The sequence below is a fragment of the Anabrus simplex genome, chromosome 1 (genome assembly GCF_040414725.1).
Source record: "Anabrus simplex isolate iqAnaSimp1 chromosome 1, ASM4041472v1, whole genome shotgun sequence".
NCBI lineage: Eukaryota > Metazoa > Arthropoda > Insecta > Orthoptera > Tettigoniidae > Anabrus > Anabrus simplex.
In genome coordinates this window covers 282,410,196-282,424,297 of record NC_090265.1, presented here as the reverse complement: position 1 = coordinate 282,424,297, position 14,102 = coordinate 282,410,196, and the positions used below count along the sequence as shown (strand labels likewise).

Below are 14,102 nucleotides of genomic sequence, written 5' to 3'. Positions count from 1 at the left end.
TGTTGTAGCTCGATAACACATGCGGCCACTGTGCTCGGTGGTGATGAAGGTAGTAATGTTGTAGCTCGATAACACATGCGGCCACTGTGCTCATTGATGAAGGTAGTAATGTTGTAGCTCGATGACACATGCGGCCACTGTGCTCAGTGGTGACGGTAGTAATGTTGTAGCTCGATAACACATGCGGCCACTGTGCTCGGTGGTGATGAAGGTTGTAATGTTGTAGCTCGATAACACATGCGGCCAGTGTGCTCGGGGGTGATGTAGTATGTTGTAGCTCGATAACACATGCGGCCACTGTGCTCAGTGGTGATGTAGTAATGTTGTAGCTCGATAACACATGCGGCCAGTGTGTTCGGGGGTGATGTAGTATGTTGTAGCTCGTTAACACATGCGGCCACTGTGCTCAGTGGTGATGTAGTAATGTTGTAGCTCGATAACACATGCGGCCACTGTGCTCGGGGGTGATGTAGTAATGTTGTAGCTCGATAACACATGCGGCCACTGTGCTCGGTGGTGATGAAGGTAGTAATGTTGTAGCTCGATAACACATGCGGCCACTGTGCTCGGGGGTGATGTAGTATGTTGTAGCTCGATAACACATGCGGCCACTGTGCTCAGTGATGAAGGTAGTAATGTTGTAGCTCGATAACACATGCGGCCACTGTGCTCGGTGGTGATGAAGGTAGTAATGTTGTAGCTCGATAACACATGCGGCCACTGTGCTCGGTGGTGATGAAGGTAGTAATGTTGTAGCTCGATAACACATGCGGCCACTGTGCTCGGGGTGATGTAGTATGTTGTAGCTCGATAACACATGCGGCCACTGTGCTCAGTGGTGATGTAGTAATGTTGTAGCGCGATAACACATGCGGCCACTGTGCTCGGGGGTGATGTAGTAATGTTGTAGCTCGATAACACATGCGGCCACTGTGCTCGCGGGTGATGTAGTATGTTGTAGCTCGATAACACATGCGGCCACTGTGCTCATTGATGAAGGTAGTAATGTTGTAGCTCGATAACACATGCGGCCACTGTGCTGGGTGGTGATGAAGGCAGTAATGTTGTAGCTCGATAACACATGCGGCCACTGTGCTCGGGGGTGATGTAGTATGTTAAAGCTCGATAACACATGCGGCCACTGGGCTCGGGGGTGATGTAGTATGTTGTAGCTCGATAACACATGCGGCCACTGTGCTCGGTGGTGATGAAGGTAGTAATGTTGTAGCTCGATAACACATGCGGCCACTGTGCTCGGTGGTGATGTAGTAATGTTGTAGCTCGACAACACATGCGGCCACTGTGCTCGGTGGTGATGAAGGTAGTAATGTTGTAGCTCGATAACACATGCGGCCACTGTACTCAGTGGTGATGTAGTAATGTTGTAGCTCGATAACACATGCGGCCACTGTGCTCGGGGGTGATGTAGTATGTTGTAGCTCGATAACACATGCGGCCACTGTGCTCAGTGGTGATGTAGTAATGTTGTAGCTGGATAACACATGCGGCCACTGTGCTCGGGGGTGATGTAGTAATGTTGTAGCTCGATAACACATGCAGCCACTGTGCTCAGTGGTGATGTAGTATGTTGTAGCTCGATAACACATGCTGCCACTGTGCTGGGTGGTGATGAAGGCAGTAATGTTGTAGCTCGATAACACATGCGGCCACTGTGCTCAGTGGTGATGTAGTATGTTGTAGCTCGATAACACACGCGGCCACTGTGCTCGGTGGTGATGTAGTATGTTGTAGCTCGATAACACATGCGGCCACTGTGCTCGGTGGTGATGAAGGTAGTAATGTTGTAGCTCGATAACACATGCGGCCACTGTGCTCGGGGGTGATGTATGTTGTAGCTCGATAACACATGCGGCCACTGTGCTCGGGGGTGATGTAGTATGTTGTAGCTCGATAACACATGCGGCCACTGTGCTCGGGGGTGATGCAGTATGTTGTAGCTCGATAACACATGCGGCCACTGTGCTCGGCGGTGATGAAGGTGGTAATGTTATACGTTATTTTAAAATTGTACTGTCTCAGGGAGAGCAGATGCCTTGAAAATGGCGGACGTCGTTTCTGGTGAAACTTGGCGGCCACTAACGCTGTTCGAACATGGCTTTCAAAGCATCGAAAGTAATATATATTATATTCATGAATGGATGAAACTGCCCGAATGAACCGGCTTCGGTAATGGGGTCAGGTGAGATGAAAGGAGAAAGGTATTTAACCTAGGAGAATACTGATGATGTAAGGTAAGAAACGCAGAGAAAGGCTTAAGAGGTGATGGTTAGACTCAGGTTTTAATTATTTCGTTAAAAACTGGGTCCAACTATCGTCGTCTTGGTCTACCTCTACTCCTCTTACACTCCATAACAGAGTCCATTATTCTCCTAGGTGACCTATCTTCCTCCAATCGCCTCACATGACCCCACCACCGAAGCCGGTTTATGCGTACAGCTTCATCCATCGAGTTCATTCCTAAATTAGCCTTTAACTCCTCATTCCGAGTGGTCTACCATTGTTCCCACCTGTTTGTACCAGCAGTCATTCTCGCTACTTTCATGTATGTTACTTCTAACATATGAGTAAGATATTCTGAGTCCACCCAGCTTTCGTTCCCGTAAAGCGCCGTTGGTCTGAATACAGAACGAAGTAAGATAGTTTCGTTCCGGAGCTGACTGCCTTCTTGCAGAATACTGTTGATCACAACTGCGAGCTCACTGCATTAGCTTTACTACACCTTGATTCGATCTCACTATATTAAAATCCGGGGAGAATACACATTCTAAATACTTGAAATAATCTGCCTGTTCCAGGTTTGTATCATATTCAAATCTGTTGAATTTCTTACCTGCTGTCATCAATTTAGTCTTCGAAAGGCTAATTTTCATACCATACATATTGCACCTATTTTCAAGTTCCAAGATATTAGACTGCAGGCTTTCGGTACAATCTGCCATTAAGACCAAGTCGTCAGCCTAGGCCAGACTGCTTACTACATTTGTACCCAACTGAATCCCTCCCAGCTACTTTATACCTTTCAGCAGATGACCCATGTAAAATAAGAACAACAAAGGTGAAATATTACAGACTTGTCTAACCCCTCTTAGTACCCTGAACCAAGAACTCATTCTACCATCAATTCTCACTGAAGCCCAATTGTCAACATAAAATGCCTTTGATTGATTTTAATAATCTGTCCTTAAACCAATAGTCCCGCAGTATGGTGAACATCTTTTCCCTTGGTACCCTGTCATGTGTTTTCTCTAGATCTACGAAACAAAAATACAACTGTCTATTCCTCTCGTAGCATTTTTGAATTACCTGGCGCATACTGAAAATCTGATCCTGACAGCCTCTCTGTGGTCTGAAAGCACACTGGTTTTCATCCAACTTCCTCTCAATCACTGATCGCACCCTCCCTTCCAAGATGCCAGTGAATACTTTGTCTGGTATACTAATCAATGAGATACCTCGATAGTTGTTGCAATCCTTCCCGTTCCCTTGCTTATAGATAGGTGCACTTACTGCTTCTGTCCAATCTGAAGGTACCTTACTAACACTCCATGCTAATTTTACTACTTTTCGAAGCCATTTCATCCCTGCCTTCCCACTATACTTCACAATTTCAGGTCTAATTTAATTTATTCCTGCTGCTTTGTGACAATGGAGTTTATTTACCATCCTTTCCACTTCCTCAAGCGTAATTTCAACAACACTTTTCTCTTCCCCATGAAATCGGTTGCTGGCGACACTACTATGAAGATTTCCTTTCACGTTCAGAAGATTTTCAAAATATTCCCTCCACCTGTCCAGTGATTCCTCGTGATCTGTTATGAGTTTCACTGAATTACCCAAAACACTGTTAACTTCCTTTTACCCTCCCTTCCTAAGCTTCTTTATTACTGTCCAGAAAGGTTTCCCTGCTGCTTGCCCTAGCCTTTCCAGGTTATTATTAAAATCTTCCCACGACTTCGTTTTGGATTCAACAAGTATTTGTTTCGCTCTGTTTCTTTCATCTACTTACATTCCCTGTCTGCTTCAGCCCTTGCTTGGAGCCATTTCTGATAAGCCTTCTTTTTACATTTACAAACTGCTCTCACTCCATCATTCCAACAAGAAGTTCGCTTTTTGCCATCTTTACACCCAGTTGTTCCTAGGCATTCCCTTGCTGCTTCCACTGCAGCATCCTTGTATGCCACCCTTTCTCTTTCTATATCCTGAACCTGCTTACTGTATACTGTTCGGAACTTTTGACTGATCATATCCATGTACAGCTACCCAATTTCCTCGTTCTGGAGAATTTTCTTCCTTTATTCATTTGCAGACAGATTTCACTTTCTCTATCCTAGGCCTAGAGATACTTAGTTCACTACAGATCAGATAGTGGTCTGTATATTCGAAAAATCCCCTAAAAACCCGTACATTCGTAACAGATTTCCTGAATTCGAAGTCGGTTAAGATAGTCTATTATAGATCTGGTTCCCTTACCCTCCGAGGTATAGCGGTGAATAGCCTTATGCTTGAAGAATGTATTCGTAACTACTAAACCCAATAATAATAATTATAATAATAATAATAATAATAATAATAATAATAATAATAATAATAATGCAATTGGTTTTTCGTACCGGCTCCGCGGTGTAGTGGTAACTTACCTGCCTTTTACCTGGAGGTCCCGGCTCCGTTTCTCGGCCTTGTCATGGATTTTTACCTGAATGTGAGGCCTGGTTCTAGGTCCACTCAGTGTGTATGTTTGGCCCCTTTAAACAACAGACAGCGTAAGTGATTACAATTGAGGAGCGTCTCCGATCTAAAAAGCCAAGAACAACTACCGAAAGGTTTCCTCATGTCGACCACAGAACAGTTCGTAATCTACAGGCCTTCGGGCTGAGCAGTGGTCGCTTGGTAGGCCATGGCTATTCGGGGCTGTTACGCCAAGGGGTTTGTTTCCATTTTATTTGTTTTACTTCCCACTAAGTACTTTTACGGTTATTGGAGACACCGATGTTCCGCAATTTTGCCCAAAAGGTTCCGTTTTGCGTATCCGCAAATACCACCGGACTGAGCCGTGATCGAGCTCACGAGCTTGAGCTCAGAAGGCCAGCCCTGTACCGTCTGAACTACCTAGCCTGGTGTATGTATGTATGTATGTATGTATGTATGTATGTATGTATGTATGTATGTATGTATGTATGTATGTATGTATGTATGTATGTATGTATGTATGTATGTGTGTATCAATCAATCAAATCAATCAATACTGATCTGCATTTAGGGCAGTCGCCCAGGTGGCAGATTCCCTATCTGTTGCTTTCCTAGCCTTTTCCGAAATGATTTCAAAGAAATTGGAAATTTATTGAACATCTCCTTGGTAACTTATTCCAATCCCTAACTCCCCTTCCTATAACTGAATATTTGCCCCAGTTTGTCCTCTTGAATTCCAACTTTATCTTCATATTGTGATCTTTCCTACTTTTATAAACGCCATTCAAACTTATTCGTCTACTAATGTCATTCCACGCCATCTCTCCGCTGACAGCTCGGAACATACCACTTAGTCGAGCAGCTCTTCTTCTTTCTCTCAATTCTTCCCAACCCAAACATTGCAACATTTTTGTAACGCTACCCTTTTGTCGGAAATCACTCAGAACAAATCGAGCTGCTTTTCTTTGGATTTTTTCCAGTTCTTGAATCAGGTAATCCTAGTGAGGGTCCCATACACTGGAACCATACTCTAGCTGGGGTCTTACCAGAGACTTATATGCCCTCTCCTTTACATCCTTACTACAACCCCTAAACACCCTCATAACCATGTGCAGAGATCGGTACCCTTTATTTACAATCCCATTTATGTGATTACCCCAGTGAAGATCTTCCCTTATATTAACACCTAGATACTTACAATGATCCCCAAAAGGAACTTTCACCCCATCAACGCAGTAATTAAAACTGAGAGGACTTTTCCTATTTGTGAAACTCACAACCTGACTTTTAGGCCCGTTTATCAACATACCATTGCCTGCTGTCCATCTCACAACATTTTCGAGGTCACGTTGCAGTTGCTCACAATCTTGTAACTTATTTATCACTCTATAGAGAATAACATCATCCGCAAAAAGTCTTACCTCCGATTCCACTCCTTTAGTCATATCATTTATATATATAAGAAAACATAAAGGTCCGATAACACTGCCCTGAGGAACTCCCCTCTCAACTATTACAGGGTCAGACAAAGCTTCACCTACTCTCTCTGAGATCTATTTTCTAGAAATATAGCAACCCATTCAGTCACTCTTTTGTCTAGTCCAATCGCACTCATTTTTGCCAGTAGTTTCCCATGATCTACCCTATCAAATGCTTTAGACATGTCAATCGCGATACAGTCCATTTGACCTCCAGAATCCAAGATATCCGCTATATCTTGCTGGAATCCTACAAGTTGAGCTTCAGTGGAATAACCTTTCCTAAAACCGAATTGCCTTCTATCAAACCAGTTATTAATTTCACAAATGTCTAATGTAATCAGAAAGAATGCCTTCCCAAAGCTTACCTGCAATGCAATGTATGTATGTATGTATGTATGTATGTATGTATGTATGTATGTATGTATGTATGTATGTATGTATGTATGTATGTATGTATGTATGTATGTATGTATGCATGCATGCATGCATGCATGTATGTATGTATGTATGTATGTATGTATGTATGTATGTATGTATGTATGTATGTATGTATGTATGTTATGTATGTATGTATTGAAACCGTACAGTGTCCTGTACAGCTCATTGGAATTATAGGTGCCTTTCTACTTCATTAAAATCACTCCTAAAGGTCGCGTCATTGGTAGCAGTATGGGCGATGGGGATCGAGCGGCGTCCGGCCACAATGGAACCCGCGAAAGAGCGCCTGAAAAACAAAGGGAAGACAGAGCATGAGCCAAGCCCCCGCGGAAATACCCTCTCAACTTGCAGAGAGAGCTAGAAGAGGACGCGATGCTGGAGTAGTCAGATACGCCCCGAGGTGTGGCTTAGCTTCCCAGAGTTCCAAACTAACATAAGGAACTTCCGGTTTTTTATGCACGTGTTATGGGTGCCAACGTTGGATTTTGGCGCGTATAAATGGGATGATACTTTGATCCAGACGTAGGAAAATTATGTGAGACACACCAATGAATAGAGCTGAATTTTCTGCGTTTCCCAGACTAAAAATATGTAATAATTTATTCAGGGGAAGAAATGAGGTCACCAGCTGTCCAGATGTAACATATCGCTAACACATGTGAATACAACAGCGTCACCCAAGCTAAGAGTCGCGCTCAAAGATGACTCCATCCCCCAAGGGACGCTAGTGAATTAATCAAAGGCGGGAAGCAAATTGTATAAAAACTGCCGATCGTAGGTCCAGCACGCCTTGCTCAAATGAAAGAGGAGATAGAGGGCTACAAGATGCAATATTTAAATGTCTTCAATTCTTGGTATGAAAGGAGCTCTTGTTCTTAATGAACCGTGAACGTTTACGCCCCCAGGCTTCCGGCGGGCAAAATAATATAGGCTGGGCTGGCCATCGCAGAAGACAGTTCTTTGCGGGTCGCTGAGAAGGGACACTCTGTCCCGCGGTGCTCCAGTTTTACAGTCCGAAACCATTGACCGCTTACTAAGAGTGTTATTGTGTCCATCGCCGCTGTGAAGTACAAAGCCTTTGTGAAGTGTAACGGGAGGCCAAACGAGCCTAGGTGAATTGTCTCTGTGCTGCGTGTCAAACTAGTTAATCCGCGAGCACAATTTACAAATGAGTAGCGGAAGACGGCTGAGACAGTGCCGGCTTTAATGAGTCAGTGAAATTCATAATTTGGTATCACCCAAAGTGTTACTCTGAATCAGGGTGCTCGAGTCTCGTGAGCCACCCGATCCCTGCTGTGAACGCGCCCGCCGTGATTTGAAAGACCGGCTTATTCGTGGTGTAAACTCTGGAAATAGAGGCCGTGTGACGAGTGGTGAAGTGTTACCCATTTTGGATTACTGTAAGATTTCAGCTGTGAACGAGTTCCCCAGGATGTCGGACTTGTATGGACCAGGGATGAAGGACTGCACGCCCGCCACCAACCGCGGGGTCATGCAGCACTAAACTCCGCCATGGGTCTCCCGTGGAAGGAAACACAACGGCCACCAAACAGATGAGTGATGTCCAAATCTAATTTCTTAAGCATGATAATATAACCGGGGATAGGATTAGCTTTCTTTTGTAAATATCAAAATGTTGTAAGATAATCCATGTCCAAATATGGAAATTTTATTGATCTTTATAATGTTGAAGTAAATTCAAGGGAACTGTAGTCCCGGACGACTCATTTTTTTTCTTAATGATTAGCTTATCGTGAGGGTTATATTGTTAGTAATATGTAGAATGTCCTAGCAAATAAGGGAACAAGGTCAGGAGAATATTTGAGTTCCCCTTAGGGGTGGCTGGAACAATAATGCTGGCGAGCAGGGAAAACCATGTCAAAATGTTGTTAGTTACTGTCCCACGTGGCTGTCGTATATGTCGGGGAAACTCATGGGTCGGTCAGACAAGGCATGCCTAGCTTACACATATAATCAGTGCATGTACAGCAAGAGAGAAGAAATCCCGACCGGGAGAGGTATATGCTGTGTTATTAGGTAGATGTGAGGGACCATGTATAAGTCTCCCATGATTTTTTTTGATTAATTGGCCAGAATGGTTTGGAGTGTTTTTTTAATCTATAGCCGGGGTGAGACCCAGAGGCAGGAGTCCCTAATCTTTGGTCAGAAGATTTAAATATAGGTATATTTCCTGTGGTAGGAGCGAGGAGTATGGAAAAGTGGACTGAGGAGTCATGAGAGCCCTATTCCCAAGGGAAGAAGATACGCGATATGAGACGTAGTGAGAGGGCCAAATGCCCGAGGAATTTACGATGAGATGAGTTAGAAGTGATCGTGCCCACAGTCGGCGTTCAGCGGTAATAATGAGAAGGGAGAGAATAAAAGAGTATATCATGGGAATTCTACGATAATATGAATAAACAAATGAAGTGGGCCATGGATATGTGCCCCGGCTGGCCATGGTAATTGAAAGGGGTCAAGAATCTGCCGTGGCTAATGAATGAGTGATGGCTGGAGTAGCGAATGACCTTCCCTTTTTTTTTTTTGTGAGCATTTGCTCCTCGCCCTCCTGACAGAGGGATCCCGCTGTACTATTGTATTGAGACTTGGGGCTCTGGGTCTCCACCGTGCTCTTCTGTTTGGTTTAAATGGCTTAGCGAAGAAGACTTATATAATGATATTATCACGCTGATTTTGAAGGTATTTAATAAATGAGTAGGGATCTCCCCCAGATATCCGGTGATATGAGACTGTAGCTAGCCTAGGGATTTCCTGAAATCCACAGTACCTCTCGGTCGGGAGTCGGCCAGTTCGATCCTGGATTATGATGGCGCCCTTGAGCGAGCTGCCCCAAGCTTGCGCCTAGAGCCGGAGACAGTGATAACCATGCTGTTTCTTTCGAGGAATGGCTCTTCTTTATGCATGAAGTGTATATATATATATATATATCTGTGTATGTGTAGAATTAATGTGCATATATATTTTTTTGAGTTCAAACAGAACCTTTGTTCAGCGTTGACTGGTCTTGGTGACAGATGTGAAAGTCCGGGGTTTAGCTAAATGGTATGCGTGTTTGTTTGTGTAACATGCAAATGTTTCTTTTAATATGGTAATTATGAAGCGTAGGCCCCGGTTATTTTCGTGCTAAGAACAGTAAGTAATATGTGAGTAGGGACATCAGATCATCTCACGGTGTGATCGACAGAATAATATTTAAAAAATTCATGAACGGTCTGAACTAATGAGGAAAGATGAACGATAGCAATCGCAAAACCTCAATCACACCGTTATGCAGACGACGCCCATCGGCGATTCATATTTTAAAGTGATCATTATTTTATTTTCCTCCCATATGTGGAGAGTTCATTGTATAGAGCTGTATCAATTTCTTTAATATGTCATATTTGAATAAATTAGTATTCGTAACCCCTATTTTATGATTCTTGTCATTTGTCGCAGTGATAAGCAGTATCCAGTAGGCATTTGAACCCAGAGATCCTACTTTCATATTATATACATAAGGCTCCATCTTAAGTATTTGTTTTTTTTTTCTTTCTTTCGAACGTACCACTCCCCAAGTGCTCATGCTGCCGGGCAAGCACAGAAAGTAGGAAGGGAAGCGGTTCGAAGCTCGTTAAGTAACTCGACCCGCTCTTCAATCCAATCTCATCCGTAGGTGTTTACCCCGGTACGTGGAGGCATTCTTATGCGTGGGTCATCCATTCGAGGCCCGGAAGGGTGTAGTGTGTATGTATGTATGTATGTATGCATGTATGTATGTATGTATGTATGTATGTATGTATGTATGTATGTATACATCATCAATTTATCTGCTTCTCTTTTGATGTTTAGGCGAAGAACTCTCCAAGGCAGGTTATGCTAAATGGGTTCCAAATGAACCAAACAATACTGGTGGCAGCGCTACAGCACCTGGAGAAGACTGTGTTATATTCATTAAAGACTCAGCACTATTTAACGATGTGCCGTGTGAAGGAAAATGTCCTTTCTTCTGCGAGCAGGAGATATATTGATGCAACAAGTCTCGACAGCTCTGAACTGGCAACTAAAACTGACGCTGTACAATTTCTCTTAGTTACTGAGAATAAAATAATATGACCACCTTTCATCGAGAGTCATTAATGAAAGATGTGGAATGCAACTTGAAAATATTATTATTATTAATACTAGTAGTAGTAGAAATAAAGGATTTTCCGAAGTCCTTTTCTTCGTTTATTCATTTGCAGACAGATTTCACTTTCCCTATCCTAGGCCTAGAGATACTTAGTTCACTACAGATCAGATAGTGGTCTGTATATTCGAAAAAATCAGTGGCGGTGGACTCTCAGGAGCACATGAGCACGTGAACACCCAGTTCAAATGCATATTCACGCATTCATGGATAATTAAAAAAAAATTCCTTTGTTTCTACCTGATTTCGTCAATCGATCGACAGCATTCGACTTATATCGTAGCTCCGTTACACTGACAGCTGTTCGTTTCGTCTGACAATGCAGTGAGCACAATACAGATTTTGCTACGAGCCTGAAGACTATGCGCATGCGTAAGGAGATGACGTCATGGTTTATCCACAGATGTCTCCATAAGCGAGGAGCGCGGTAAGGTATGTGCCTTTTAGTCTACAGCTACCCTCAAACAAGTGATAGTATTACAGCTGACCACAAGGAACCGCCACCTCACCTGTTACTACTGGCCACAGCTCCCAGAAGTTACTATTGCATTACATCGCTGGAAGATTTCACTAGTAGGTAATTCTGAACAGGATTCGTAATCACGGGAAAATATTTGCTTTACATTGCGTGCGGAGAATCGTTTCAATTTCAATTAATTTGAGTACTGGTAAATGTGGTGATTGCACGCACTATATTAATGCTTGTTATCATACTTAGGTGGACTTTGTACTATGTAAATCCAAGAACATTGTTCGCATCTTTTAATATTCGCTACAATACAGCATTGTAGCAATCTTGCTGTGAATTTTACTTTTACCGAGCTAAGTATCGAACCTGCCAACTTGGAGCCAGAAATCCGTCTGAGCCACTCAGCCCGGCAGTCGTAAATTTTGTTTTGTTGTATATTCACTGATTAGTCTCGGAAAAATGCATCCTCGGTTATAGGGGTTCTACCAAATTAAGAGTGGAGAAGCGACCGTATAAGGAACTTTTGGTGAAAGGATTTAAGTAGGTTATTTGGTACTGATTTGCATTCTATGTTGGTATATTTGAAGACACATTTTGTTGTGAACCCACTGAAAATTTTGTCACGAACCGCCACGGACAGACACGCAAAAAATAGGTTTTGTAATGAGGGAGGTAGGAACACAACACTTGAGATAAAGTTTGGCATCTCTTGCCCTTAATGTACAATCAAGTACTTGTCTCACATTACGTGCATAGAAATAATTACAATACTTGAGGGGCTAAAGACAGCACTAACCTATTAACGTACTGATTTTCCGGTACAGTGTTTTAATTAGGCTCCTATCTGTCCTAATATTTTATATACTAACAATACTTTTTCTTGCTAGGGGCTTTACGTCGCACCGACACAGATAGGTCTTATGGCGACGATGGGATAGGAAAGGCCTAGGAGTTGGAAGGAAGCGGCCGTGGCCTTAATTAAGGTACAGCCCCAGCATTTGCCTGGTGTGAAAACGGGAAAACACGGAAAACCATCTTCAGGGCTGCCGATAGTGGGATTCGAACCTACTATCTCCCGGATGCAAGCTCACAGCCGCGCGCTTCTACGCGCACGGCCAACTCGCCCGGTACTAACAATACTTAGTACTTCTAAAATTAAATATTTATGCAAGGGAAAGGAGGTTTGTTGTGATGTTTCGGATTAAACTGAGATAAGCTGAAGTACTTTAGACAACAAAGAACATTTCAGGGAAATATACCAAGGAAATGAGTACGTTAAAAATAATTTTTCGATGAGATGAAATGAAATGTCGTATGGCTTTTAGTGCCGGGATATCCTAGGACGGGTTCGGCTCGCCAGGTGCAGGTCTTTCTATTTGATCCCCGTAGGCGACCTGTGCGTCGTGATGAGGATGAAATGATGATGAAGACAACACATACACCCAGTCCCCGTGCCATTGGAATTAACCAATGAAAGTTAAAATCCCCGACCCGGCCGGGAATCGAACCCTGGACCCTCTGAACCGAAGGCCAGGGCGCTGACCGTTCAGCCAACGAGTCGGACTTCGATGAGATTATACGCTATTTTTAAAAGCTGAGGAGAAGGGCAATGGGTAACAAGAGAGGAGCAAGTATCCGCTCGCATTCTCTCTGCATCTAGTGTTAATCTCGACACCAGACACGTAAAACGCCAGTGGAGGGTTTTACAGTGAATCACTAAATTAATATCAAGCTCTGCTCTACCGTTCTCAATGGAAAATATCGAAACAGCTCTGCAAGGCTTAAAGCCTGCCAAAACGTGTAGTTTCGATTACATCTTTTGGATTTTTTATTACATTCAGGAAGAAATACAAAGACATGGTTGCTTCAAGGTCACAATGTAACAGCTTATGTTATCAGTAGAATTAAGGAAGTCCAAACTAATATCTAAACTAAAGCTGGGGAAACCAAATGATCGCGCAGATAGTTATAGACCCAAAGCACTTCTGAATTTTTCTTGTAATTTTTCGAAAGGTTCATGCAGAATAGATCCCCAATTCACCCTTAGAGCGCATATTGGTTTGAGGCCATACATAAGCTGGTGTGACCAAGTCATCTTGCTCGTTACACGCTTCCAGCAGTTAAAAATCGATTGACTATTATTAATCGATCTTTGCAGCCTTCGGCAATGTGAGGATAGAGGATTTGATATGTAAGTTAGTATACAGTATACCACATAGAGGAGTAGTTCAGATCATTAATAACATGTTGAGTGTCTGGACGTACCAGGTCATACTTGAAGATGAAATTAGCACAGTAAGGGCACTAAATAATAGTCATCCTCACGATCAGTGCTCGCCCTCCCTTTCTTAATAACTAAATTTCTGAATTTCCAGAAACGACGTTCCTAAAGGTTGTTTCAAACAGGTCTATGACGCAGTCTGAACAGACATTCCTCCGATCGAGATGAAGACCGTTCGTTACAACGTAAATTGGTCAGATTAATAAAAGCAGTATCAAATAGCTGTAAGTGTCGAATTTACGTACAAGGAAGCTGTTCTCGCTCCATTGAGGTAAAGACTAATTGGAGCCAAGGGGATCCTGTATGTTCGTCTATTTAATAACGGATTGGAGACAATCATTAAATTAGTGAAAATCGACATCACAATCGTTGGGTGAAAATTATATTATATGCTGATGATGTGACCACCTTTGCTCATACAAAAGGGTGTCTTGAAGAGACTTTTAAAGAACTGAGGGCCCGGAACAAAATAGAGGGGACTCGTTAGGAACAATAGTATGTTACATTTGTAATAACACATGCAGCTCCCCGACTAAA

The 14,102-nt window shown here is 43.0% G+C and overlaps 1 protein-coding gene across 1 annotated transcript in view; it reads left to right on the top strand.

Annotated features, from left to right (window-relative positions):
* The window catches only part of LOC136865031 (hemolymph lipopolysaccharide-binding protein), a 65,256-nt gene extending 54,504 nt beyond the window's left edge, over positions 1-10,752 (top strand). Inside the window, exon 5 of the mRNA XM_067142381.2 lies at positions 10,479-10,752. Within this exon, the coding sequence (XP_066998482.2) occupies positions 10,479-10,657 (179 nt within the window). The 3' untranslated portion in view covers positions 10,658-10,752. The remainder of the gene's footprint in view (positions 1-10,478) is intronic.
* The last annotated feature ends 3,350 nt before the right edge of the window (positions 10,753-14,102 follow it).